This window comes from Plutella xylostella, chromosome Z (assembly GCF_932276165.1).
Source record: "Plutella xylostella chromosome Z, ilPluXylo3.1, whole genome shotgun sequence".
NCBI classification, from domain to species: Eukaryota; Metazoa; Arthropoda; class Insecta; order Lepidoptera; family Plutellidae; genus Plutella; species Plutella xylostella.
Genome location: NC_064012.1, coordinates 8,812,267 through 8,838,903, shown reverse-complemented (window position 1 = coordinate 8,838,903; position 26,637 = coordinate 8,812,267). Strand labels below are relative to the sequence as shown.

Here is a 26,637-nt window from a genome sequence, read left to right as displayed (position 1 = left end):
ATAGATGCGGCCAATAATTACGACCATACCACGAGGCACCGACGACCCGCGCAGAAACGAAAGTAACAATAAAAAATTAAGACACCGATCGTTCGAGATTGTTTTGGCAATTCGGATCTTAACGGCGTTGATCTGGTTCTGGCGGGACACTCTACCTTACGAACAACGAAGTTTCGGAGCACAGATGCGGCAACCACGACTCTATCTGGTTGCATTAACCGTGCCGATGGTAGCACAGCTCTAGTTCTTTCCTTTTGGTTTAGGTAGAGTAACCATGCAGAGTTTTTTGGAAGGTTACGTTGGATTTGTTTACTACAAACGTGTAGGCTTCGCGGCGGATGGTTCAGTTTGCGTTGCGTCCGCGCGGGTATCGGTGGGGTCGCCAGTCGACGGTCGCGAGACAACAGCCTCCAGAACTGAATCTTCACGACAACACAACAACATCAACAAGTAAGATCAACATTCTAGATCACCTCTTTACTCACTCAGAATGACGAATTTGAGTTCAGTTTAAGTGATAGTTTTTTTTTAGGTGCACATTTTTTGAGTGATTTTGTGGTTTCGTGGGCTCAGTTTCGTAATCGCCAAATTATCATCAGAGGTCAGGATATACCTGGGTATTTTTATGTATACTTACCTAGTTATTTTGGATACATACTTATTTTAGCAGGTATTTCAGGTTTAGGTGTTTCAGCTTCGTGATGTCTAGAAGTTTTGCTGAAAGTATTTTTTTTTACAAATATTTATATTTTTTAAAATTGTTAGGTACAGTAAGGTGTAGAGAAAACTGACCCCCCTCAGAAGCATTGTTACTATGAGAGGGGGTCAGGTTTCTCTGCACTTGACCGTACCTATAATCAGCATTAACTTAAAAATATTGTACCTAAGTACGAGTTTGATCCTATAAATACTTAACTAAGTAATCTTAATTAAGATGTAAGAAGTTAATTATTTTGCTTACACCTACATAAACGGAACCTTCACATTGTTAGTTTGTTTTTGGAGAAAGAATGGCCGTGCGACTTTGTACCTAGCTTATTAGCGCTTATTACTGGCATACAAGGTCACATTTATTATGATTTATATTTATTATGAATGAGAAACACACCACATAGCTATAATAGGTAAATATCAATATAGAGTTCCGAAATTTACAGGTAGTTCATGATCTATTGTAATCCACTCCCAAAAGCTAAAAGCATCAACTATATACCGACTATTATCTATTACGAATCTGCCTGTTGCCGTTGAATATGTCAACGACAACGGGGATTCGTTAATCGTCAAACTCGTACAAAACAATACGAGGTGGTTAAAGTTATTCATCATCAGCCAATAATCATCCACTGCTGGACATAGGCCTCTCCCAAGGAGCGCCACAACACTCGGTCCTCGGACTTCCTTATCCAACTACTACCGGCTACCCGCCTAAGGTCGTCAGTCCAGCGGGCAGGAGGGCTTCCCACGTTGCATTTGCCTGTTCGTGGTCTCCACTCTTAAATGGTTAAAGTTATTGGTGATTGTGAAAATCGCTTTTCCTTGAACTGTATCTGGTCGGTCGACCTCATTTTTGTAAATGTCCTGCCTCAAGGCTCGAAGAATCAAGTATATGCGTTTACAAAGAGTTATTAAAAACAGGTCCGTTACGAAATAATCGAGAGGACTGCACAAAAATAAAACTTTCTTTCGGCAACTTTTGTCGCTGCGGACTTCGCTTTACATAATTAATATGTGCTATAGGATTTTCGTTCTTACCGCTCTTATGTTAAAACTACTAACTGTTTAATATTAGTTGATCTTCTTCTTAGTTTCGGTGATAAACACTAGAGTGTGTCTATAGTCTATGGATTGTCCCCGTGGTAAAAGGAGTAGCCATTGCCATCAGGTTGCTGATGCCCATGGCTCAGCTCGGTCCAAATAAGTTGATGGTTCCTGAAGTTAATGAATAGGCGGTTTGTTAGTTTTTGACACGACAAAAAGTAAATTCGCTGGCAAATTCAGAACTACCAAGTTGTTTGAACCAAACTGTACACTGGACGTAGTACAGTTGCTACGGAACTCGTGGAGGTACAACTCGTAAGAGAACAGGACACGATAATGCAATATTGAAATTTAATTTTAAAGCTTAATTTAAAGTACCTATGTATGATAGCCTAGAGCCGGCAATTTCAAAGAATGGTAACTAAAAAAAAAACACTTCCAGGTAACCCATAAACCGTAAAGCGCAATCTGTAGGAGGGCCAGTTATGAATGTCAGTAAAAGTTCGCTAAAAATACTTCATTTTATTAATCAACTACTTAAGAGCCGTGGTAGCTCAGTCGGGTAAGCGCCCGCTTCTCACGCAAGAGATGCGGGTTCGATCCCGGCGCTGACATGTACCAATGAGTTCTTTTAACTTAAGTACAATGTATACCATCGCTCTTACGGTGAAGGAAAACATCGTGAGCCGCAGTGAACCAGCGTGGTGGGAAATGGTCCAAGCTTAGGAAGGCAGTTTAGACCTTGGGGATATATATGCACAAAGGTTCCACTCGAGAGAGCCTGGTGCAGGTACTTACACCCCCACGGAGAATAGAATAGAATAAAATAATCAACTACTTAATTCTTCAAGCAATCCTTTAGTCAAAGCTAATTTCAAGGGCAATAAACTAATACTACCTACAATACAACCTCTAATCCAACGCCATGCTTTGCTCGTCTGATGATCAACATAGTGTTTTCTTCTAATACCTTTAAGTAATATAATTTAGGTAATTACTAACTAATATGAAGTATTGGGTACTTAATTACATACGTTAAACCTTAGATATGTACAGTACAAAATATGTATAAAGCTCAGCTATGCGGCGAATTTTATAATTTTGTGGCGTTGCGAATTTAATTTTATTTTAATATATGTGTCTGTCAATGATCTATAATGCGTTTAAAAAACGGTATTCAAAGGGAGATAGGATAAAAAAATATATACACAAATGGAAAGGGCGTGATAGTCGGTTTTGGTAAAAAAGCTTTCAAATGGAAGTTATGATTTTTTTTAATTATTCATCATCATCAGCCAATAATCATCCACTGCTGGACATAGGCGTCTCCCAAGGAGCGCCACAACACTCGGTCCTCGGCCTTCCTCATCCAACCACTACCCGCCACCCGCCTAAGTCGTCAGTCCGTCAGCATAGCTCTCTCCATAGCACGCTGAGCGACTTTAAATCGGTGGACCAGTCCTACCAGTGTCCACCTCTCTGCACCATACGTCATCATCGTTATTATTACATATATATATATATATATATATATATATATATATATATATATATACATATTTATTATTGTCGGCGCCGCGTTATTTCGATGTTCATTTGCCCGGGAAATTTCTGAAGAAGAAATCAAGCCTATAACACCCAAGATAACCTATGCAAGGTACCTACAATATTCTATCATTATTTTTTCAGACTTGTCACATAAGGTAAACAATCTTATGCGTCTTTTAGTACTGAGTACCTATCGCACCCGAGTCCGCGTTGTTCTATTAGGCAGGTGTATAGCCGAACACGTCAGCCGTACTGCAATACATTCAGGGTTAAATACAACTAATCAAACTTGGGTTGTTTATATTTATGTAATTAAATATTAATGAAATCACATACCTAGGTATTTTCGTATTCATATTCAAATTTTAATAATGTACCTATAAACCATAAAAACTTAACATAAACTTTATTAGTTAAAACGTATTTTCCCATGGACATACTTATTCTATAGGAATAAGCAAGGAATAAGCCTATTTACATGTAATGTCACGGGTTTTATATATTGTTGTACCACTTACCTCTAAATAAATAATCCATACGTTATTTTCCGGAGACCTAACTTTACCCGTACACAATAACTTTCAAGAAATTCAAAGTTAAGTTCGAGGCCTTTTTGGAAATTATTTACTTACTTACTAATTATCTATGTAATCATCATAGCGGTGGGTGGCTGTGTCTTCTAATAGAAAATAAATTCATAACACAAAATGTTATATATGACGAGTTGACGACATGACCACGATTTATTACTTTCTCAGTTAAAATTTAACTTTCGAGATCGGCATTTTGAAAGAATCCGGTTTTATTTTAACTTACTTTTATGTAAATTATTTTGATATTCTGATTAAAATATATGTAAAATTTAATGTATGCTTATGCTAACTTATTATGTAAGATATAGGTATTTTCGGTTTTACCTTATTTGGCCTAAGATTTATTTCCCTAATATCAATAGCAATATCATAGTAACGTTTGGCCAAAGACACAAGGCCACAAGATTATGCCACATTTAACAAAAACTCAATCCATAAATTCCATAATTAATAATTGTAAGTACTTACAACTTAATATATTATTTATTTATAAAGATAATAATATTATGACCTATGAGAAAGACGAAACGAAATTTTAGCAAACGAAATATCATTGTTTCAAGATTGTGCCAAATTAGATTTAGGCAAATCTAGTCTTGTTCCGAACAACAGTCTCGAAGGAAAGAATAAGTCAGATGATTGCCGACCTCCGATAGGAGATGGTACCCAAAGAAGAAGTCTTAGGCCATACTATAATCTTTTGGCGAAGTGATAATTTGGCCAATGAATGAGTTTTTCAAAGATTAGGCGCGGGAACCCGGGCGATAACACTGTTCAGCCTTACGACTAGTTTTTGACTCTCATGAGCATGTAAGAGAATAACGCGAACTCGGGTCTACATGAGTTAGTTATACGAGTATGACGAAGTAATCGATGAAGGTCATAAAAGTCAATAAATATTTTAATAAAAATTGCTCAAGCGTATAATTAATAGTTGTTGGTATTTTAAGATCAAACTTTTCAAGATCACATCCATTAAGTAGTCATAGATATTTTATTAAAAAGTTTCAATACTTATAAGTTTTGTAAATCATTCGTATAAAAAATAAGCAATTCGGAAAAAATAGTTATGATTTTGGCACGGATTAAACCAAATATGATATACGAGTACCTATGGTGCAGGCGGTATTCACACTGCACCGCATCACAGTGACTGTTGCGTGAATTGTACCTATAGACGCATGAACGCACGTAGATACCAAATGCATTTTCCGTGTGTTGGTCTGTGCGTGTTTTCTATACAGAATCGGAGGTAATTACAAGCAACGTCGCGTCGGGCTACATGCAGCGCGATGCTGCAGTGTGAGAACCGCCATCCGCCATAGACGGGCTTGTTGAGCTTTAGAGCTTTGAGGTGTTCATGAAAAATGCGACTACATCATGACGTGACGAAAGTTTTGTCACGTCATGATGTTGTCGCGTCTTGCGCCCTGTGCAGGCTAGCAGGTAAGTAAGCACACACTTCCAAGATAGTTAAGTACTACAACCGAGACGAGACTCAGTTGGCTTGACTTCATTGAGTATAATTTTAACACATTATAATTATTGCAGTAAACACATAACAGGCAACTTTACAATAGAATTGCTACTAGTCAGTAGTTTAGATTACATGAGACATAACTTTTAAAGTAAATTGTGAGTAGCAGGTCGTTCAGTCATAGGTCTCAAACCCCAGGATTGCGTGAAGATAATATTGTGTTTAAAGAAGTAATTGTAATTGTAGTAATTAATTTTTACCTTTTTATTTTAATGTCAAGGAATATTGAAAGTGCCGAGACAATCAAATCTAATATAATCACTTTTCAATCGATTGAACATCGAGAAGATAAGAATACAACTGTTGTGCTGTGTCATGCATAATATTATTTTTAACGAATTCTGCTCTTTTTGACGTATGAGTTAGCACTAAGAGCTATGTTAAAAATAAACTTAACTTAATAACCAAATTATTTATTATGAGGTAATGTAATATGACTGCTACTAATAAAAACTAGACGTATGAGTTCACATCACAACAAGTTCATAAGTTAACGAGTTTCCTTGAACTTTTACCTTACCTCCTTAGTTTTAAATGGGTAGAGAAATGTATGGTTAGCTGTTCTTAATATGAATAAGATAACTTTGTAAACAGAGAAACCTGTATATACATATATGGGACCTGGATAAGTGGGAAACATTCTCATCTGGGACTCATGCTAATGCCTGGTACCTCTTTTAGCGAGACAAAGCAAACCTCTTCAATCTGGAATTTATCCTTTCATAATTTTGTAAATTATTTAAATAATTCAACAAGGCTGCATTTTTTTTTATGAAATTCTTTCAATAATGTAATATTCAAATACGAGCATACTGTATTTCGGAAGGATTACGGGCTATCGTATTTTGGTTTTGGACTTAGTAGTTAATAATATTATCAGTTGGTGTTTTTTGTCAATACTGCGGTATCTCTAATGATAGTAAGAAGGTGTGCAAAGTTCATGGCAAGAAAAAGACAATACTATTGTGTCAAGAATTCTTGATTATGATTGTGAAGTAACATCATAATTATCATAACTACGCAGTAAGGTAGGCCTATAATTGTCACTTGCTATCTCAAGCTTCAAACTCGCTTTAAACTACGTACACTCGCGAGCAATGTAAAAGTTCCAGTGACATTCTTAGCACCAAATTACCCCTAAACTAGAAAGCTATGATCTAGGAAAATACTGTCCGCAATATTGAATTAATGCATCAGAATAATACCAACTAATAAAACTAATACCAACTAAAAAAAAAAATTTTTCAAATTTTATATTAAATGTTTTAAAATATTGGGGATATTTTGTGAATTGATTTTTTTTCATAAGTCCTTGTCATTGGAAATTCAGCCCACCAAAGTGCTACATGTCTCAGTAAGACAAAAAATAAATAAGCACCAGACTTCTTGTACCTTGTCCAACGTATCATAATCATAATCATAATCATTTATTCATTGCAACTATGTTGGTGTTACACTGTTCTTAAATCTATGTACATATAAGTATCCTTAACATAGCTCCCTGCAGGGCATAGCAACATTTTCTTAAAACTAAACAAGTAGGTAGGTACTTAAAAATATAAAACATAACATATAACTTTATAATATACCTATTTTATACATTTAACCATTTTAAAATATGTATTTAAAAACTATCTAATAAATATTCATTTACTGAATAATAACATCTTTCTATTAGAAATGTTTTTAGACTACTGAAAAATATGTTATAATTTTTCTCACATTTAATAGTGGTAGGTAGTTTATTATAAATTTTGATACATTTAAAATATGGGCTATTGTTGAAGATCTGCATATTTGACTGTGGTACTGCTAATTTGTTCTTATTTCTTGTATTTATTTGATGTATTTCGTTAACTTGTTTGAAAAGGTTGATATGTAATTTTACAAATCTGACTATTTCATAGATATAAATACATGGTAGGGTTAGGACTTTGTGTTGGGTAAAGTATGATTTGCAACTAGTTGTGTTTGGTATATTAGATATAATTCTGAGACATTTTTTTTGCAAAACAAACAAGTCGTGCACATCTACACTGTCTCCCCATAGGATGATGCCGTAGCTCAGCCATGCGTTTGCGTAGGCATAGTAAGCCGACAATGCCGTTTTGAGGTCTGTATTAACTTTAAGTACACCTAGAGCATAAATAAATTGTGATAGTTTAGTTTTTATGGTTTGTATATGACTTTTCCAATTTATGTGGGTATCTATGTTTATGCCTAAGAGTTTGAATTCTGTGACATTTTCTATATGGTCTAGTTGAAGGTTGAGAGGAGCTTTTTGATAAGGTCTGAATTGGATGATTTTCGTTTTTAAAATATTAATTTCTAGGTTGTGATTAAAAAGCCAGGTTTTCGTTTCGTTGAATATATTTTTAATTTGATTATTGCAGTCATCTTCGGAAGTGCTTTGGAGTAGTATAGAGATGTCATCTGCAAATAGTGTGTTATGTGCTTTTATATGGTTTGGTAAATCATTTATATAGACAAGAAATAGAACACCTCCTAAGACGCTTCCTTGTGGAATAGAGCAGTTTGTTGTTCCGGTATTTGATTTCATAGGTATTATTTGTTGCTTGTCTAGGTCGGTATATTGTAGTTGAACGTATTGTTTTCTGTTAGCTAGGTAGGAGTGAAACCAGTCATATAGTAGTCCGCGTACTCCTGAGTCATATACATAGTTTGCTCAGAAGTATTTTATGAGAGACTTTATCGTAGGCTTTCGTTAAATCTAGTAGAAGTCCTATAGCATATTTCTTTTCGTTAAGGTAGTTATGGATCTCTTGAATATATTTATATACTGCTAATATTGTTGAGTGTTTTTTCCTAAATCCGTGCTGGTTATTATGGAGTATGTTATTATTTTCCAGGTATTTGTAAAGTCTGTTTGTCATGGCCTTTTCGTAGATCTTAGAAATTACTGAGAGTAGTGCAATAGGTCTGTATTTGCTAGGGTCCGTATCTTTACTTCTCTTATTTTTGGCTATGGGTATTATTTTAGCTATTTTTAATTTCTCAGGAAAAGTTCCTTCTCTGAATGACTGATTGATTAGTTTTGTCAATGGGTAACTTAGTACATCGGAGCATTGTTTTAGAAGAATGGAGGGTATTTCATCATCCCCGAAGCTTTTTTTTGCTTTTTTTTTTTACGTAGGTATTTAGGTGCTTTTTCTGTTTCTACATATTATATTACGCTGGTAATTTTAGACGCTAGAAAATTGAAACATCGCATCCGAGCATAAATCAAGATCAATCTTCAAAACATACTGAGCAACTTTCATTATGGGACCTACCAACTCCAAATGGTAAAAAAACACGGCATATTCACTGTAACGATAAGCTTCTTTGGCTGGTTATTACTCTACTTAATTATATTTGGTTTGCAATTGTGAATCTAAATACTGCCTGAAATAAACACCTAATATTCATGAAGAATTTACAGAATAATAATAGGTATAAGTGATAAACGCTCCATAAATTTTATTGTAAGCATACTACTAAATTTATGAATAAGTATACTTAATATTTTTTAATTGAATAAAATGTTTGTAATTTACTGCCCCTGGCAAGATTTATCATTATTAATACGTACCTAGGTATGATCTGATGTAGGTATAATATGTACTTTGATAGATAATACGGACTTAAAAGTTCCGATAATCATTCACATAAGCTATAATATTATGTACTTACTTACTAGTTATGTACCTCTTAATATTGGATTATAGATATATACATATAATAGGCAATTTAAAACTTGAACCAGGCAATAAGCATATATCACTTTGTTAACCTCCAATAAAAAATGCCATGGATACCTTTCGGATCTTATCTCTACCAATTCAAGTAATTAAAGGTCTAATGTATCGGTCAGCGGCCTTAGAACAGTTTAATAAAAACCTTATGAGGTTATTCTCTGCCGAAACTACGGTTTTTTTCCACAACTCGGTGGGTAAATTAATATTACGAAATACGGTTTCTTCACGATAATTTTGTTGCGTTTCTGCTTTTAAAATTAATGCAAATGTATCTTCGGGTCGATTACACCTCCAGTTATTAGAATAAAGAAAGAGAAAATTCGTTTTATCGGAAGGAAATAAGAAAAAACTATAATGAAATTAGCCTTAAAATAATAAAGTAAATAAATAATTAATTGTTTTATTTACAAAAAACTTAGGTTTTATCGAAATGAAAAGATTGTGTCTAGTTTAATAAAATTTAGGATGAGAACTTCATCGAAGAAAAAAGTAAACAATACTTACCTACTTACTTAACTTTATTTAAGTACAACAATGGTTTTATTAATCAAGATCAAAAATCAAAATATTTCAGTATTATTTATATTTACGGTGTGAAATTCATTAGATCTCATTTTTTCTTTAAAAACCTTAACTATCTACTTGCTCTCCTTATAACACTTTATTTGTTACCCAACCAGTTCGCTCGGCCGTTACAAGACTGTCCAAAAATAAAAATGGTGCAACCGAAAGCTACAAGGTCATTGGCCTGATATCATGACTTGAGGTCACTGGTTACCGAGTAGGTGTACTATATGGTGGAAGCATCTAGAATACGCAGCAATATGGAACGTTCACAAACCTCAGGAATGTCCATTCTGAAGGTGGAAGGAACAAAATTTTAACTAACAATATAGCTACTTAATATCAAATAAAATATTGTCAATGGTAAATAACGTTTACAAAACTACTAACGCCCTTATTCCTAGAAAAGTTACAGAATGTTTTAGCTAATGAACTGTTTATCTCTCTTCTCCGTGCTAATTCTAAACTAATTAACCAAGTTGAAGTCTGGCTTTGATAATTGATAGTAGACAATAAACATATCATAACTAATCCTTATCTTACTGGTAAGACTGACTGGTACAAAAATTCAATAAAGATATTAGTTTCAAAACATAAAAATGCCTAATTCATGGCGAAGCCCATTAACCGTGGACGTTTCCGTTTTAAAAGAACCAAACAAGATATCGTGACGTATATTTTATACTTTCACTGCCCGCCTAAATTATATTTTGGTACTCACCATTAGCCAATGGAATGAAGGGCCTTTAAAAGTTTTATGTTCCGGTCTCATTCCTATTATGTCCCAATAAAATTCCTTAAAAGAGTTGTAGATGTAGGACGTTAGACTTGTACCGATATGAATAGATTAACTTCGAAACTAAAAACAAAGGTTTACTAGCTGTTCCCGCAAGCTTCGCTTCGAGTTAAAGTTTTCCCGTGGGTATTCCGCTATAAAAAGTAGCCTATGTGTTAATCCAGGGTGTCAGCTATAACTCCATACCTTCTTCAAAGTAACAAACATACACATATACACACACATACTCAGAAACTCGCCTTTCTAATATTAGTAGGATAGGATGTGAGATCCTTGCACCATACTTTTTTGTCTGATACAAATTACTTAACGGTGGAAGTACTTATCTAAAAATAAACATGGCTTGCCGAAAACACCTTCGACTTGATTGTAAGACTTTCACAACTTAATAGTTATTTTATTCATATAATGCTTTACGAAATACCAATTCCATGTTGGCAGGATGAGCGGAGAGTAGATTAGCTGCTATAAATTATTAATTTGTTATTAATGTCGATACTAAAGTTCAAGCACTTATCTATTATTTTTATACGACATCAATGAAAAAATTTACGTTTTTTTATAAGTAACATTCGTGTTTCTTTTTAGGTTCCTACATAGTTGTGAGCAAGACGAAACGGGCTCTAAAATAAAAAAATTAGTACTTACCTCATTTATCTACCTAGTTCAGCTAGGTGCGTATCTTGGAAGTCGGTAGCATTATTGTTATTACTGGTATTAAGTATATTAGCTGCAATGTGAGAAAATTATCTTACTTCATTTTGATGACTTGCATTATACGATTGCGTTCGAAATAGGTAGCTGGTCTTTTTTATACTTGTCGCTCAATAAGAGTCTTTATAACAATACTATAAGCTTTTGTATCAAAAGCAACTTATTCAGTCAGTGATGTCCCTTTTAAGTTGAACGCGTGTATAAACACTTAAGTATCTCAAACTTAAAGAAGTGGTTGTATTTAAGTTTAAAGTGGACGAAATTGAGATGGTTAAGCGAGATAGTGTACTACTTACGTAGTCCTTGCTCTCGACTATAATTGATGTATAGGTAAATTGATTAGATGATAAAGAAAGAAAGATAGGAAAAGTTTCGGATACACTTATCGGATATACTCGTACAAGGTGGGCCAAAAGTAATCACCCTATTGGAAGTTGCTCTCATTTGTGCAAATGGCCGCCAATTTTAAATCTGTTTTGATATTCTTGGACTAGACAAATGCAGAATACAAGTTCAGAAGCCATACATACTCCCCAAGAACGCGGAATAATTCTATTGTGTTTATTCAGTTTTCGGGTCGTCTTTTTTCTTTTTTTTTCGTATTATCTGTCTTTAGTTCTTTGACAGAGAGGGACAAAACAGTTGATTAGTTAAAACGTTCTGTAACTTCTCTATGAATAAGGGGGTTAAACTTTACAAGTTCGATCTAAAAATATCTAATCGCTTTTATATCAAAAGTGCGCTAGTGCGCTATAAATACACTGGTCTGAGTCGGTGTAGATAATGGCTTTGACCCAGACACTAACTACCAATTTCAATGTTATTGCACTATGACGGGTTCGTTTCGTAGGTAGGTACAATATTTACGTATTACGTATGTATGATGATTGTGGATCTATCTATATCATAATTTTATTTACAATTAGGTTAGGCTTCATTAGTTAAATGTTAATTTATATTATAACCTTGAATAAATAAATACAACCTTTTTTACTTATAGATATTACTATATCATAAATTAATATTGATGTTTTTAGTAAAAATTGGTTCGAAAGTACCCAGAGATATATTAAATATGTGAACCAATTTACTTGTCTTGTCTGTACCTGCGCAATTATATAGGTATATCAATTATAGAAATGAATTAAATATTGGTACTTATGCAAGTAAGTACCTACTTATAATAATCAGTCAAAAATTACTTATAAAATGTACTTATGTATGACATACGAATAATTCTCGTTAAGTATAAAATAATCTTATAGTAGGTACCTATAGGTACTTACATTTTTATTTTAAACTATTGTGGCTTGCGGTTTTATAAATGGTTGTTTTTCAAACACGGCCTAGGCATTATGTCGCTTTAGCGAGCGACGTAGGATACAGAACTACTGACCAAATGGCAGCCATTTATCAGATAAATATTCAGGTGTAGATAATCATTTATATCTGAGTAGTAGTAGTAGTAGATTTACCCACAGGATGGAATTTTATCTGGCTGAACATCTTTCAATACTGGACCAACCCTAGCGAAATGACTAACTATACCATTCACTTTTGTAATAGGTACCTAAGGCAAGATAGTATATACGGATACACATATTATTTTCTCAGCAAAAACAAGAGCTTTCCAATCCAAAATTATCTTCTATCAAAATTGGGCCCTATGGTTGTAACAATAAAGCTCAAGATTATGATCTTTGGAAGCCATCAGCCCCTCGCCAATCATATAGTCGTTATCAAAAACATGTGGAAAGGCACGACAAATTTTATTTCACCCGTAACATTGTTCACGGTAGTCGTAGCCACGGTGATATTATCGATACTTCTGTCCTCTCGTACACGCCATTACATTGATCATAAAATAACATGGCTTTATTAAAGAGTTGTACCTTGTGGTTGTACCTACCTATCTACCTAGACATTTTTTTATTGTTAGCAGTAGTTAGGGCTCGGTGATGGTGTAATTATAGATATTATATTAGTGCCTCCTACTTGGGTGTAGTAAGTTCAAACATTATATTCTTCCTACTGTATCAAGACCTAAACATACGTATATTTGTTACAGAAATGTCGAATGTGTCTGTGTGCGAGTTCTACAAGGGCCGCAGCGTGCTGGTGACGGGCGGCACGGGCTTCATGGGCAAGGTGCTCATCGAGAAGCTGCTGTACTCCGTGCCCGACATCGGGAACATCTACGTCCTCATGCGGCCCAAGAGGGGCAAGTCAGTGGCCCAACGGCTGGAGGACTTGCAACGATTACCGGTTAGTCAACTAGGATCGACCTGACCTGAGGATCCTTTCACTTCACAATCGTACCTACTTAATATGTTAATAACAATCTGTTTGGTGTGTATCGTGTGCCGTAACGTTATGCGTATTTACTAATTTCCAGGTATTCGACAGAATAAGAAACGAGCGGCCGAGCGCTTTCAAAAAAATTAAAGCTCTGCAAGGGGACGTGCTGTTTGTGAACCTCGGGCTGTCCGAGTACGACATCGCGGAGCTGTCCAAGGAGGTCACGGTGATCTTCCACTTCGCGGCCACGCTCAAGCTGGAGGCTCCGCTGAAGGCCAACGTGGACATGAACACGGCGGGCACGCTGCGGGCGCTCACCGTCGCGCAGAAGATGAAGAATCTCGCAGTCTTTGTGCACCTCTCCACCGCCTTCTGCTACCCCGATTACGAAGTTTTAGGAGAAAAGGTACGATGCAAACCGTCGTTTGATTTTACGGCCATAAAGTAATGTCTTCCCACCGTCGTTTGTAGCTTTACCGTATATAATAGATAAGATGCCTGACCGGTTGCGAGTTTGCGACTTTAAAGGTGCGACTGTGTAACAGGTACAATGTATACTATGTTTGCGTGTTCCAGCTGTATGCCCCTCCGGCGAAGCCCGCTGACGTGATGCGTCTGGTCGAGTGGCTGGACGACAAGCAACTTTTGCAGCTAACGCCTTCGCTATTGGGTCCACATCCGAACTGCTACACCTACTCCAAGAGATTGGCGGAGAATCTCGTGCAAGAGGCGTACACTCGGGACGGCGTGCGCGCGGTCATCGCGCGTCCCAGTATCGGTGATTATGCAATCTTTATATTGCCAATATTCTAATTGATGCATTTGTTTACCTTGGTAACTGATAGCCTTGACGGCAGTGACCGTGTAATTAACACGATACGTAGAAAGGTGTACAAAAATAATTCTTACCATAAATTCCCACGTTTAGTTCCGAATCTGTAAACACAATAACATTGACATCAACTAACTTCACACAACATTTGAGCTGGTGCCTTTTTGATGCTCTGGACTGCAACCTTTGTTTTTGTTTTATTTTGAATTGTATTGTTGTTTTGTAGGTACCCATAGAACAACGCGGACTCGGTGTGTTTTGTATCATCCTAATCCTAACTAATATTATAAATGCGAAAGTAACTGTGTCTGTCTGTCTGTTACTCTTTCACGCCAAAACTACTGAACGGATTTGAATGAAATTTGATATACGGTCTAGATCCTGGGAAAGAACATAGGCTACTTTTTATCCCGGAATTCCCACGGGATATTTTAAGGCGAAGCGAAGCGCGCCGAATCAGCTAGTTTCCTATATTTTTTGTTGTTGTTGTCAATGGGTACAATCTCTCTTTCTTTCTAACTTTTCCGTGATTCTGCTTACAGTGTGCCCAGCGTTCGAGGAGCCGGTGGCGGGGTGGGTGGACAGCCTCAACGGGCCGGTGGGCGTGATGCTGGGCGCGGGCAAGGGCGTCATCCGGACCATGCTCTGCGACGGAACCTTCAACGCGCAGGTCATCCCCGTCGATGCCGCCATCAACGGAGTCATTTGTATTGGAGCTATCGAGGGCGCTAAACAGGAGAAGTAAGACTTGCTTACATGAATTACAAACCTTCATATTAACCTACTGAAACATTTTTTTTACACAAACGTTGATTTTTTACACAATCCTTCATAAGTATCTAAAATATATCTTATTCGTAATGTAACCGTAGCGGTAATCACCTTATTTGCGATATACACTTCCCCCCATAACAGTACTCTCAGTATTGAACTCATTGACCTGTGATCTTGTACCTATTAAACTGATTCTACTGTATATTTTTCTGAGAACTTGTCTGTAGTGGCAATACCTATACAGAGTGGATTTTTTTTGGCAAATGTAGGAAACTAGGGATTTTTATTTACTTTATTTAAAAAGCAGGAATCTATTATTTAAGTTAAATGACCTTATTTTTTACCACGTACACTTAGGTACACATGTTTTAACCCTATCATATTATTATATCTTAATTCCAGGACCGAGTTGATCCCGGTGTACAACTTGAACGTGGGCCACCAAGTGCCGACGACGTGGTACGACGTGCTCAACGTGGCCAAGAAGTATGGGCGAGAGTACCCGCTGCAATGGCCCCTGTGGTACCCCAACGGGGATATCACCACCAACCACACCGTGCATGAGCTCAAGCGAATCTTCTACCACCTGTTGCCGGCTTATTTCATCGACTTTCTGATGCTGATTTTGGGACAGAAGCGATTGTGAGTATCCGTGTCTTACTTGTTCTGTGACATGAATTGAATTTGAATGGTCTGTCGAGTTGTTCTACGATGTTACGTAAGAGCACTATTCTGTCCATCATTATCATAACCTAATGGGACGGATAATCGACACGATTGCAGCCCATGAAACACCAAATATCACTCCAATATCACTTTAATAAAAATCGTGACGATCCTATTTCCTTTCATATTTCCAGCATGGTGAGGATACAAGACCGCATTAGTCAAGGTCTTGAAGTCCTGCAGTTCTTCACGATGCGCCAGTGGTCGTTCCCGAGCCCCAACTATGACAGCATCGAGCCGAGTCTCGTGAAAGAGGAGCAGAAGATCTTCCGTACCAACATGACTGGAGTCGATGTGGACAAGTACATGCACTCGTGTGTGGAGGGCGGCCGCGTCTACTGCTTGAAGGAAGACCCAAGGAACGTGAAGGTCAACCGGACCTATCACAGCTTGTAAGTAATTTGTGCACTTTGCACCTAAGTAGGTACCTACTTAAGTTGTCAAGATCTGTCTGTACGCTCTTAAGCTAGTCATTCATTTGTCGAATCAATTGTGCCGTAACAACGTAAGGTCAAAATTAGCGACACTCACAGTTATGTGGCAACTGCTTCGATTTTTTAGCACTTTCGATGGTGTTTTATTTTACCATTATCACTATGTTAACGGGTTTTTTTCTCTTTTCAGCCTGTACGTGTTGGACTGGGTGGTCAAGATATTCTTCTGGCTGTTTGTGGTCTCTCTTATGGCCTCCTGGTTCGAACCCGTCAAGTCTGTCCTGTCTTTGGGCGGCCCGGTGGTGAAACATCTGCCGCTCGTCGGTTCAACAGTGTTTGACGAATAAAACAACATTCTTGCCACAAATTATCACGACAACTTCTTGCCTTGTTTACGTCACAACGAATAGTCATCATCGTCATTAAGTAAGGTCATCTGTTTTTTCTGCCTCACCAAGCATAATGCTCGAGTGATGTTATGAGAAACATTGGAAGTACAAAGGGTTTTAGTTAGTCATTTTAGTGTGTATAATGTTATCAAACTAGATTTACAAATAACTCGTTCAAATAGTTAAGGAAAAGAGATTTTTTGTTCATTGTAGGACCCGTCTCTGCCGAATGGACGCGAATTTTACTGGCGCCTTATTGTATTAAAGGTAATTTGTGTTCACAAATTAACAAAACATTATAAATTTCATACAAACTTACCAAAATAATGTTGAAATTGTAGACACATATTTTTGCCTATGAGTAATGTCATAACATTATCACTCGACCTCTGACCATCATAATTATTGTAAATACATACCTACTATGAGAATGAAAAATATTGTATGCCTTATGAAACCACCTGCGTAACTCGGAGCCTGTCTGCGGTCAATAATATAAGTACTTTTTGAAGATATACCTGATACACTCACGAGCAATGAAAAAGTTCTGATGACATAGCCCCCAATTAATTACTCATAACATCAAAAAATAATAAAATATAAAATAATCAAACATACTTACCCGAGTCCGCGTTGTTCTATAACAAACTCAAATAATGGGTTTATATTAAAGGCTTTACAAAATTGGGTATATAAGTAGGCATTTTGTGAGTGGATTTTTTTTATAGCTCGCGAGTGCATAAAATCTATCCCTACCTATGACTACATGAAAAATATAAGATTGTAATACTCTTTTCATTAATATGTAAAACAAAATATTGAATTGCTTACAGCATAGATTACATCGGTGGTTTAGGGCTTTACTTACATTCATATTAATATTGGTACATAGGCTTGCAATAATTAGGTTATTTAAGGTAGAATTTAATTATATATATGGCCTAAAGGAAAAGTATTTTGGTAAATAATGTGTTTTGTCGTCATAGCATACTTTAAATAATTTAGTTGTAATATGAAGTTTGTAATATTTTTATATCAAATATATTTTTTTAACATGTTTAGAATTGTGTGTTTCTTTTAAATATTTTTATTCATACTATTCATATTACATTTATAAGGGACATCGTTTCCTATGGATTATTTATAAAGAGTTAACCAAAAATATCCATAGTCACCTTTACAATCTAAAAGGGCTTGCTAAAATAAAATAAAAAAAGAATTATGATTAAAATTTATTTATAATATTTTTTCATCTTCAATCATAACAAAAACTGCATGGCTGATTTGATGACACCATAAAGTTTTAACTAGTCTAGTAGTAAACTAGTCTGATCGCCGCTTTAAGTTTAATAAATATGGATTTAAAGGTTGCAAACCTGTTAAATTTTTACACGAGAATCTCTTGATTTATAAATCAACAAAATAAAAATTTGATCCTATATACATTTAGACAACATTTAATATAGACACATAGAACAATCGTTCAACCTACACATTAAGATTGTGCTGGATACATTGCACACGGATTATCTTAAGCAACTCATACCCACCAATAACACTATGTCAAACAGAAGTCACAGAAGAGAAAACGACAAAAGCCAAACGCTAAGCGTTTCCACGAATGCCTCAACATAGTGAACTGGCGAGCTTTGGCCGGAGAGTTTACATGGTGGCGTTGACGATGTCAACGAACTCTGGTTTGAGGCTGGCGCCTCCGACGAGGAATCCGTCGATGTCGGGACAGGCCGCCAGCTCCTTGGCGTTGGCCGCGGTCACCGAGCCGCCGTACTGGATGCGGACCGCCTCGGCCACTGCGGGCGACGCGTTGGACACGAGCCAGTTGCGGAGCGCGGCGTGCACTTCTTGCGCCTGTGAAGGGGGCAGCGCAGCGGTTGTAGGACACTCTTGTTGAAATCTTATGTTTGGCCTTTTTTGGGTTAGTGAAAGAAGTTGTCCTTTTGACTTATTTTAAATAATTGTATACAAACATAATTGCGGAAACGTTTTTTGTTTTTTTTTAATAAACGCGAACCACAATAATAGTTACACGTGTTTATTCATGAGTATAGCCAACTCAAAACCATAACAGCTGATTTGTACTTAAATTTATTATTTTATAAACTGTCAAGCATATCAGATGCGGATTTATAACTGTGTAAGTAATCTAATCTTGATGATATCTTTTACAAATAGTTCATATGAACAGACCAAATACTGTAAGCATTACCTGAGCAGGAGACGCGGTCTTGCCAGTGCCGATGGCCCAGACGGGCTCGTAGGCCAGCACCACTCGGTCCCAGTTGTCGCCGATGGCAGCGATCAGCGGCAGCGTCTGTCTGAACACCACCTCCTCGGTTTTACCCGCTTCTCTCTCCTCGAGAGTCTCCCCGATGCAGGCAATCACCTTTAGCCCGGTGGCCAGAGCATGAGCAACCTGGAAAAGAGAGCAATTGAGTAAGGTTAAAGTACACTTGTAGTCTTGTAATATGTATAGACTTGGTAGGTGCACTGCCGTGCCCCCAGATATGTCGCAGGCATCTGGTTTAATCTCCTGTTTGATTGAACCACTAGCCCGTTCATTGGATGGCACTATCCAATTGTATGACTAGACCGAACGTTGATTGTACAAGCGTCACAAAACGTCCAACTAGTTAGCTGACTTAAAATCAGTCAGGTGGTGAATAAAACAAATATGGCGTCTAACAGCTAACAGCTGAGACAAAAAACACCTATATTGTTAGTTTTTTGCAAATAAATTAGCTTTAAAGTGCGTTATTTGTGTTAAAATAGTGTGACAACATGGATTTACCTATTATTACGCCGCGGGCGGATAGTTTCAAAGAAAAAATTGTGGCGAAACTGGATAGTATGAACCACAATATGAAGGTACGTTTATTGTTATTGTTTAGTTAATTTGTGAGATAAGAGCTTTGTAACATAGTCTTTTTGTTGACTCTTGTCTGGTCATGTTCACCCTAACCAGACATTACAAAGTTGCTATACTATATCCCATTCAACGACTTCGCTAAATGACGTTCAGTCAAGACGTCGAACCAGATGCCTGCGACATATATATGTCGCAGGCATCTGGTTTAATCTTCTTTTTGATTGAACCACTAGCCCGTTCATTGGATGACGCTATTCAGTTGTATGACTAGGCCGAACGTTGATTGTACAAGCGTCACAAAACGTCCAACTAGTTAGCAGACTTAAAATCAGTCAGGTGGTGAATAAAACAAATATGGCGTCTAACAGCGAACAGCTGACACAAAAAGCACTTGTATTGTTATATTTTGCAAATAAATTAGTTTTATGTGCGTTATTTATGTTGGAATAGTGTGACAACATGGATTTACCTATTATTACACCGCCGGCGGATAGTTTCAAAGAAAAAAATGTGCTGAAACTGGATAATTATGAACAACAATATGAAGATACGTTTATTGTTATTGTATAGTTAATTTGTGAGATGAGAGCTTTGTAACATAGTCTTTTTGTTGACTCTTGTCTGGTCATGTTCATCCTAACCAGACATTACAAAGTTGCTATACTATATCCCATTTAACGACTTGGCTGAATAGGTTCTACCTTTTTTGGCATAAGATTTATTTGCCTAATCTCGTATTGCATAGTAACGTTTGGTCAAAGTCTCGTTACGCCGAAAATCGTATGGCATAAATCTCATTTAGTAAAAAGTTATTTCGAATAACATTGTTTAGCCTAATAATGGTATTGCCAAATCTTGAATAGCCTAATAATGCTATGGCATAGGTTTATACAAAGTAATAATATTCGTTTGGCTTTAACTTTGACGGAGCGTCTCCCTACATAGCGCAAACTGGTGCCTTGTATTGTTTCCGCTGTTTGGAAAACGCTCCGCTCCGCTTCGCTGCGCTCCGCTTTGGTTTTGATGAACATGTGCACCTAACACGCTCCTCCTCGCTTTGCTCGTCGTCGCACCTATTTTTAGGTTTCGATCTCATGGGGTTTGTAATAATTATATTGGTCTTTAACTTTCGATTTTTTGATCATACAATATCGTGATTTTCGGGATGTAGGAGAAAAATACCACAATTTGTACATTTACTACATACTTAATATATATTATTTATTAAGATAACATTAGGAGAAACAAGATTATACATAGGTATAGACGAACATAAATTTGAGCAAACGAAACTTAGGAGTAGTTAGATTGTGCCTAAAGAGTTTTAGACGAAACGAGCCTTATGCCACATAAGTCTTGGCAAAGTGATGGTTCGGCCAAAAAAGTTTAGACCATACGAGTTATGCGAAATGAGTTTTGGTCAATAAAGATTATGCGAGATGAGCGGAACCCGGCTGAATAACGTTCAGTCAAGACGTTGGACGTTACAGTCAACCACTTGACGAGTTGTTCTTTAGTCATTCAACTGAGTAGCGTCATCCAATGAACGGGCTAGCGGTTCAATCAAACAGGAGATTAAACCAGATGCCTGCGACATATATATGCATGTATGTATTATTTATATATGTCTTTATAATATTTAAAACCGTTGTTCAGTTATCAAATAGCTTTGTCGTATTATACATAGATGTCACTATCCCGCAAACTACATCGCATATTAAGTTCTCTTCTATGTCAATGACCCCTTGTAATATATCAATAAACATTGCTTCTACTACCAGCGATCCGATCATAAGGCTACCAAGAAGCTACCAAGCCTTTTCAACCGTAAAAGTGCATACTTTATGATGCTTTGATTGGACGCTAATTTAAACTTAGCGTGCACCTATCAGCATCATATGTTTCACACAAAACAGATTTTTATAAATGTATGGAGAAATGGCAATGCTGAAATGAGAAACTGGGCTAGAGTCACATGGATTATGTGACTCATCATATTTATTATGATATCATCATCCACAGTAGTGATGTAACGAATGTGTGTTTTTGGACATTCGCGAATGCGAATGCGAATGCGAATATATGATATCGACATTCGCGAATGCGAATGCGAATATTCAGTTTGTGTTAAAATTTGGGGCCATTTGCATGGTTTGGTGACTATCTAGTACTGGACGAGGTACATTCCGTTCTAGACGCATTCCGAATCAGACTAGCCAATAATTGTCGCAGTTTTTTTTTAAAGTACACTTTAGTTAGCCCCGTAACTGTTACGACACATTGCGACTGTGTGCGGTTTCTGAGGACGACTTACACGAAACATTTAAAATATTTAAATCTATGGCTGTCTTGCTCTGACACTTCAGGGTTATTGGTAAAGTAGACCTGATCCTTCCAAGAGGTGATAGAGGAAGACATTTTCAGTCGATTGAATCCTATAATGCATTGTCCGAAACTTAACCATTTCTAACATATTGAATATGTAAGTTTTTTTATGTTTTTCAAAAAATTTAAGCTTAAAACTGAAAATAAAAAAAAACTATTTCAATAACTTTTTTAGTTGTTTTGCATAAATAAGTGAAACCTAAAATTAACTAATTAAAAAAATCAAATGTGCATTAATTGACTTAAATTAGACACAATAGATACCTCAAAATAGTCAAACATTAAAAAAATATTCAAAACGTAAAAACAAATAAGTTAAATTAAAAAAGAATGTCATATGACAATTTTTTGTGCACTTCAGCTTAAAAACATTGTCAACTTATAAGCTTTCAAATAAGATATTTCAATATCAAAACGATTTAGGTATCACTAAGATATGGCCAAAACAACCAGAAAAATAGAAGAAAACTCAATAGAGGTTTCCATACTAAAGTCAACAGGACTGAAAACAATCACACTTTTTACCTTTAAATTGGGCTAATATTGTTAGTTTTCCTATTGAATTTTGTCCGCCTGTGCTGGTTGTTTTGGCCATATGTTGGTGATACCTAAATCGATTTGATATTGAAATATCTTATTTGAAAGCTTATAAGCTGATAATGTTTTAAAGCTGAAGTGCGTAAAAAATTGTCATATGATATTCTTTTTAAATTAAACTTTTTTTTACGTTGTGAATATTTTAAAAAAATGTTTAACTCTTTTGATTAATTGACTTATATTATGTCTAATTAAAGTCAATTAATGCACATTTGATTATTTTACACTTTTTTATGCAAAAAAACTTAAAAAATATTGAAATATGGCTAGTTTTTTTTTTATTTTCGGTGCTAAGCATAACAATTTGACAAAAAAATAAAAAAAACTTAACTAAATATTAACTATTTTGGAAATGGTTAAGTTTTGGATAATGCAATATAGGGTTCAATCGACTGAAAAAGGCCTCCTCTATCACCTCCTGAAAGGATCAGGTCTACTTGCAAATAACCCTGTATACTGTCAAAATACGCTTTTTTATTATGTTTAGGTCTTATGAAACTATTAACTATAATATGTAAAGTTTCATTTCCCAAAGTAAATAAATAATACCAAATGATAAAGTAAGACTGGAAATGTGATTAACAGGGTAACTTGTAATTAAAAGGTTATAGACGAATGGATTTAGATTTTGTTAACCTATCTACCATTATTTTCAAATAGTTTTTTAATAAGTACTGATATTCGCAAACATTCGCACAAAATTTTGCGAATGCGAATGCGAATGCGAATATCCAAAAAAATGCGAATATTCGCGAATGCGAATGCGAATGCGAATATTCGTTACATCACTAATCCACAGCGTAATTATTCATCCCCTGCTGGTCATAGGTTTCTTTAAACAAGCACTTCAGCCTCACTTTCCTCATATATGCAAATGCGATCAACCTGTTTTAAAAATATGCTGCACTGCACAGAACAGAGTAAAGTCATAAAAGTTTACCTTTTCTGCCACCAATTCATCAGTTTCTTTGAAGATGGTTCGCCTCTCCGAGTGACCGAGGATGACCCACTCAGAGCCAACATCTTTTATCATTGCTGGGGAGATCTCACCTGAAAAATTACAACAATGTCATGAATTTTTTTTTAAACTTAAATTAAAATAATTCCTGAACGCATGAACTGCTCTTTTTATAAAGGATGTTCAGCACATGGACCAATAAATAAAAAATCTCCATTGTACGCAGATGTAGACCATTTAGATTAGAGATATGGTTGGGGATCAAAGCAGAGTCCTTCAGCATTATCAGTCATAGGGTCTCTAAACACAACACCATTCATCCAATCATTGATCATCTGACTGGCTTGTCATACGCCAAAAACCATAATTACAAAAAAATAGTATCTTTTAGTGAGAATATAGATACATACCAGTGAAAGCTCCCTTTTCCACCTTCCAGCAGTTTTGCGCGGCAACCTTAAGGTTGTCCGGAACAATGCTCTGCACATAAGCTAGGTAGATGGCCGGTATACCAATGACAACCTGCATGAATTTCATTGCAATTAGTTATCTATGTTACAATGCTCATTTATAGGTATAGGCACAGGAAAAATATCTTAGTTATATATTTGCAGGTAGTCCAATGTGTGTTCTATGTCTAAATAGGCCAACAATCTATATTTATAAAAGCAAATGGTCACGTCTCATCACGAAATCTCAGAAACTACAAATGGAAGAAAAGATTGCGGGAAATGCGAGTACAATATACATTATTGTATGTAGTATAATAGATATTATTGGTTGATTACTCTGATTATTTCATCATCGCAAACATAAATCATCTGCATTCTCAACTAGGGTCTCCTTCAATAGTTTTTGAGGGTGACTTGTCGATAGCTGGAGGTCATAGCAATGTCAGTTATTGTAAATAAATTGAAGCTTACTTCAACATTGGGGTCCAGAGGTCCATTCGACAGAGTTGTGATGATTTCATGGATTGTGTTCTTGTCTCCATTCATCTTCCAATTACCTCCAACAACAAATTTGCGACCCATGTTTCTGAAAAAGACAAGACTAAGTTACACATTATTCTTGAAACAGTTTACTATCAAAAAAATTTTGTGAGGGTAAGAACCCATTGGGAGAGAATACATTACACCCGGGCCGGTAGGCCAAGATAGGGACGGGCGCCGGCGGAGAGGCAGGCCGAGACGGAGATGGCAGGACGACCTGGACAAATTTGATAGTAACTGGGCTGAGGGTGCACAGGATCGAAGGGTGTGGAAGGAAAAAGGGGAGGCCTTTGCACAGCAGCGGGAAACCAAATAGGCTATAAAAAAAGAGGGTAAGAATTTAAATTCGGCTCCACCTCACATTATTAAGGTATGCTGGTATCATTGCATTGCAACTGATAGCTACTTACATAATAGATTAATGAACAGTATGATAACGGCTTCAAGAATTTCAAAGGGAACTTTGAAAAATCAATAAATTGCTCAGCTCGCTTATACGTGAGATAGGTCAAGAACTACCAAGTACACTGTACATTAATACAATTGGCGTAGAAAATTTAAGACAGAAACTTACAGATAAGAAATTAGATGCCCCGTTCTAATAAAAACTCAAATAAAGCTTAACTTACCTGGTTTTCTATAAAAAATTCACGGTTTTAGATAAGCAGCAGCTCAAAAGTAACCTCTAGCAACGACCAAAGGATACTGAAATAATTTTTTGAAGTCTGATAGAAATTTGCAAATAATTTATTTTTATCAAGTTGCTCTGTGATTGGTTGTTTATAAAAAATATCGTGACTTCATTGGTTGAAATTTCTCTTAACAAGTCACAATTTAATTGGGTGCAATGAGAACAAATTTAAGAATGACCTTATTGACCTTGAGTGTTGTAATCCTGAAAAATGTAATGCTATCATTTGAAAAGTAAAAACTACATCACTATTAGAGTATAGATCACTACACACACAATATTAGTCTATGAACCATAGAATAACAAGTACAAACAAGTCTCACAAGTAGTCTCTTTATTCTATGCTATGAACTACATCCTGGCAAGGACTTTGTATATATAGCAGGACTGAGTACTGAAAAAATTTTAATTACAAAAACCCTTATTAGAAAGGGACAAACGGCCTCTTTACTACACCTCCTGCTCGACTCGCTTTTGGGTTCCGAGTACTCAGTCCTGCTATATAGTATATATACAAAGTCCTTGCATCCTGGTAAATAAAAATAGAAGTAAAATAGAATGGCAAAATCTGACCTGCTTTGCATTTGCAGCCACTAACCAAACCTATTTTTATCCAGTGATAAAGAGGTTTTAAATGAGGGAAAATATTTAAAAAAATCTAAACCACTTAAAAAAATCATTAGCTTGAGGGATACATCTAGTAATTACAGTAGGTACAAAGCAAGACTTTCAGCACCTATATCATCGTTCTCCCATGCCTCGTAATATTTATTTATTTATTTATTTATTTAAGAATACATTAAATACATTTAGGTTACAAATGAATAGTGCGTCAGAAACCTGTTAGGGTTTATATGCGCACTATGGTTCCTCGACTGAAATATATACATAAATATAGTGCTACAATCAATAGGTAGGTACAATTAATTTCAATTTTATCTTGCGAACAAAAGTTACTAGACATAAAAAGCTTATTACTATTACGTGGGTACATGCAAAATCTTTATTTCTCTGGTCATTGCGAGGTGAGCAAAGCATTGGTATGCGTACAGTTGCTATCTATCTTTTATTATACAATAAAGGCTCACAAAGAGATATGATAAAAGTAACTCAACAAGTTAACCAAGATACAGGATGATACATTTTTAGCATGTAAAACAATGTTTAATCTTGTATGATATGTATGTTTAATGTTTTATTGATGAGAAAAAAGTTTTTTTAAAGTTTCTTTTAAGTTCATGTTGTTAATGCCATTTCTTATATCAGTTGGAATTTGATTAATTAATTTTGGTATTAAATATTTTGTTGTGCGTTTCCCGTAGAAGTTCGTAATTGGTGGTAAAATAAGTTTTTTATTTGTTATTTTTCTAGTTGAGATGGGATGGGACACTGTTTGTTGGAGA

At 36.0% G+C, this 26,637-nt stretch overlaps 2 protein-coding genes across 3 annotated transcripts; one reads left to right on the top strand and one right to left on the bottom strand.

Moving 5' to 3' along the window:
• The first annotated feature begins 331 nt into the window (after positions 1-331).
• On the top strand, positions 332-17,788 carry LOC105380500 (putative fatty acyl-CoA reductase CG5065). The gene is made up of 8 exons (XM_011550074.3): positions 332-450; positions 13,340-13,536; positions 13,667-13,975; positions 14,146-14,347; positions 14,944-15,142; positions 15,578-15,817; positions 16,036-16,293; positions 16,526-17,788. Exons 1-8 carry the CDS (start codon positions 339-341, stop codon positions 16,680-16,682), a joined length of 1,674 nt encoding a protein of 557 aa, XP_011548376.2. The 5' UTR covers positions 332-338; the 3' UTR covers positions 16,683-17,788.
• A 152-nt stretch (positions 17,789-17,940) lies between these two features.
• Positions 17,941-25,235, bottom strand: LOC105380501 (triosephosphate isomerase). Of its 2 annotated transcripts, none has more exons than XM_011550075.3 (6): positions 25,173-25,235; positions 24,475-24,589; positions 23,962-24,073; positions 23,534-23,643; positions 18,952-19,158; positions 17,941-18,593 (listed from the first exon to the last, which is right to left on the bottom strand). In XM_011550075.3, exons 2-6 carry the CDS (start codon positions 24,583-24,585, stop codon positions 18,387-18,389), a joined length of 747 nt encoding a protein of 248 aa, XP_011548377.1. In that variant the 5' UTR covers positions 24,586-24,589; positions 25,173-25,235; the 3' UTR covers positions 17,941-18,386. The 2 variants fall into 2 exon arrangements, with proteins under 2 accessions (XP_011548377.1, XP_011548378.1); XM_011550076.3 differs by lacking the exon at positions 25,173-25,235 and adding an exon at positions 24,954-25,068.
• Between the last annotated feature and the right edge of the window lie 1,402 nt (positions 25,236-26,637).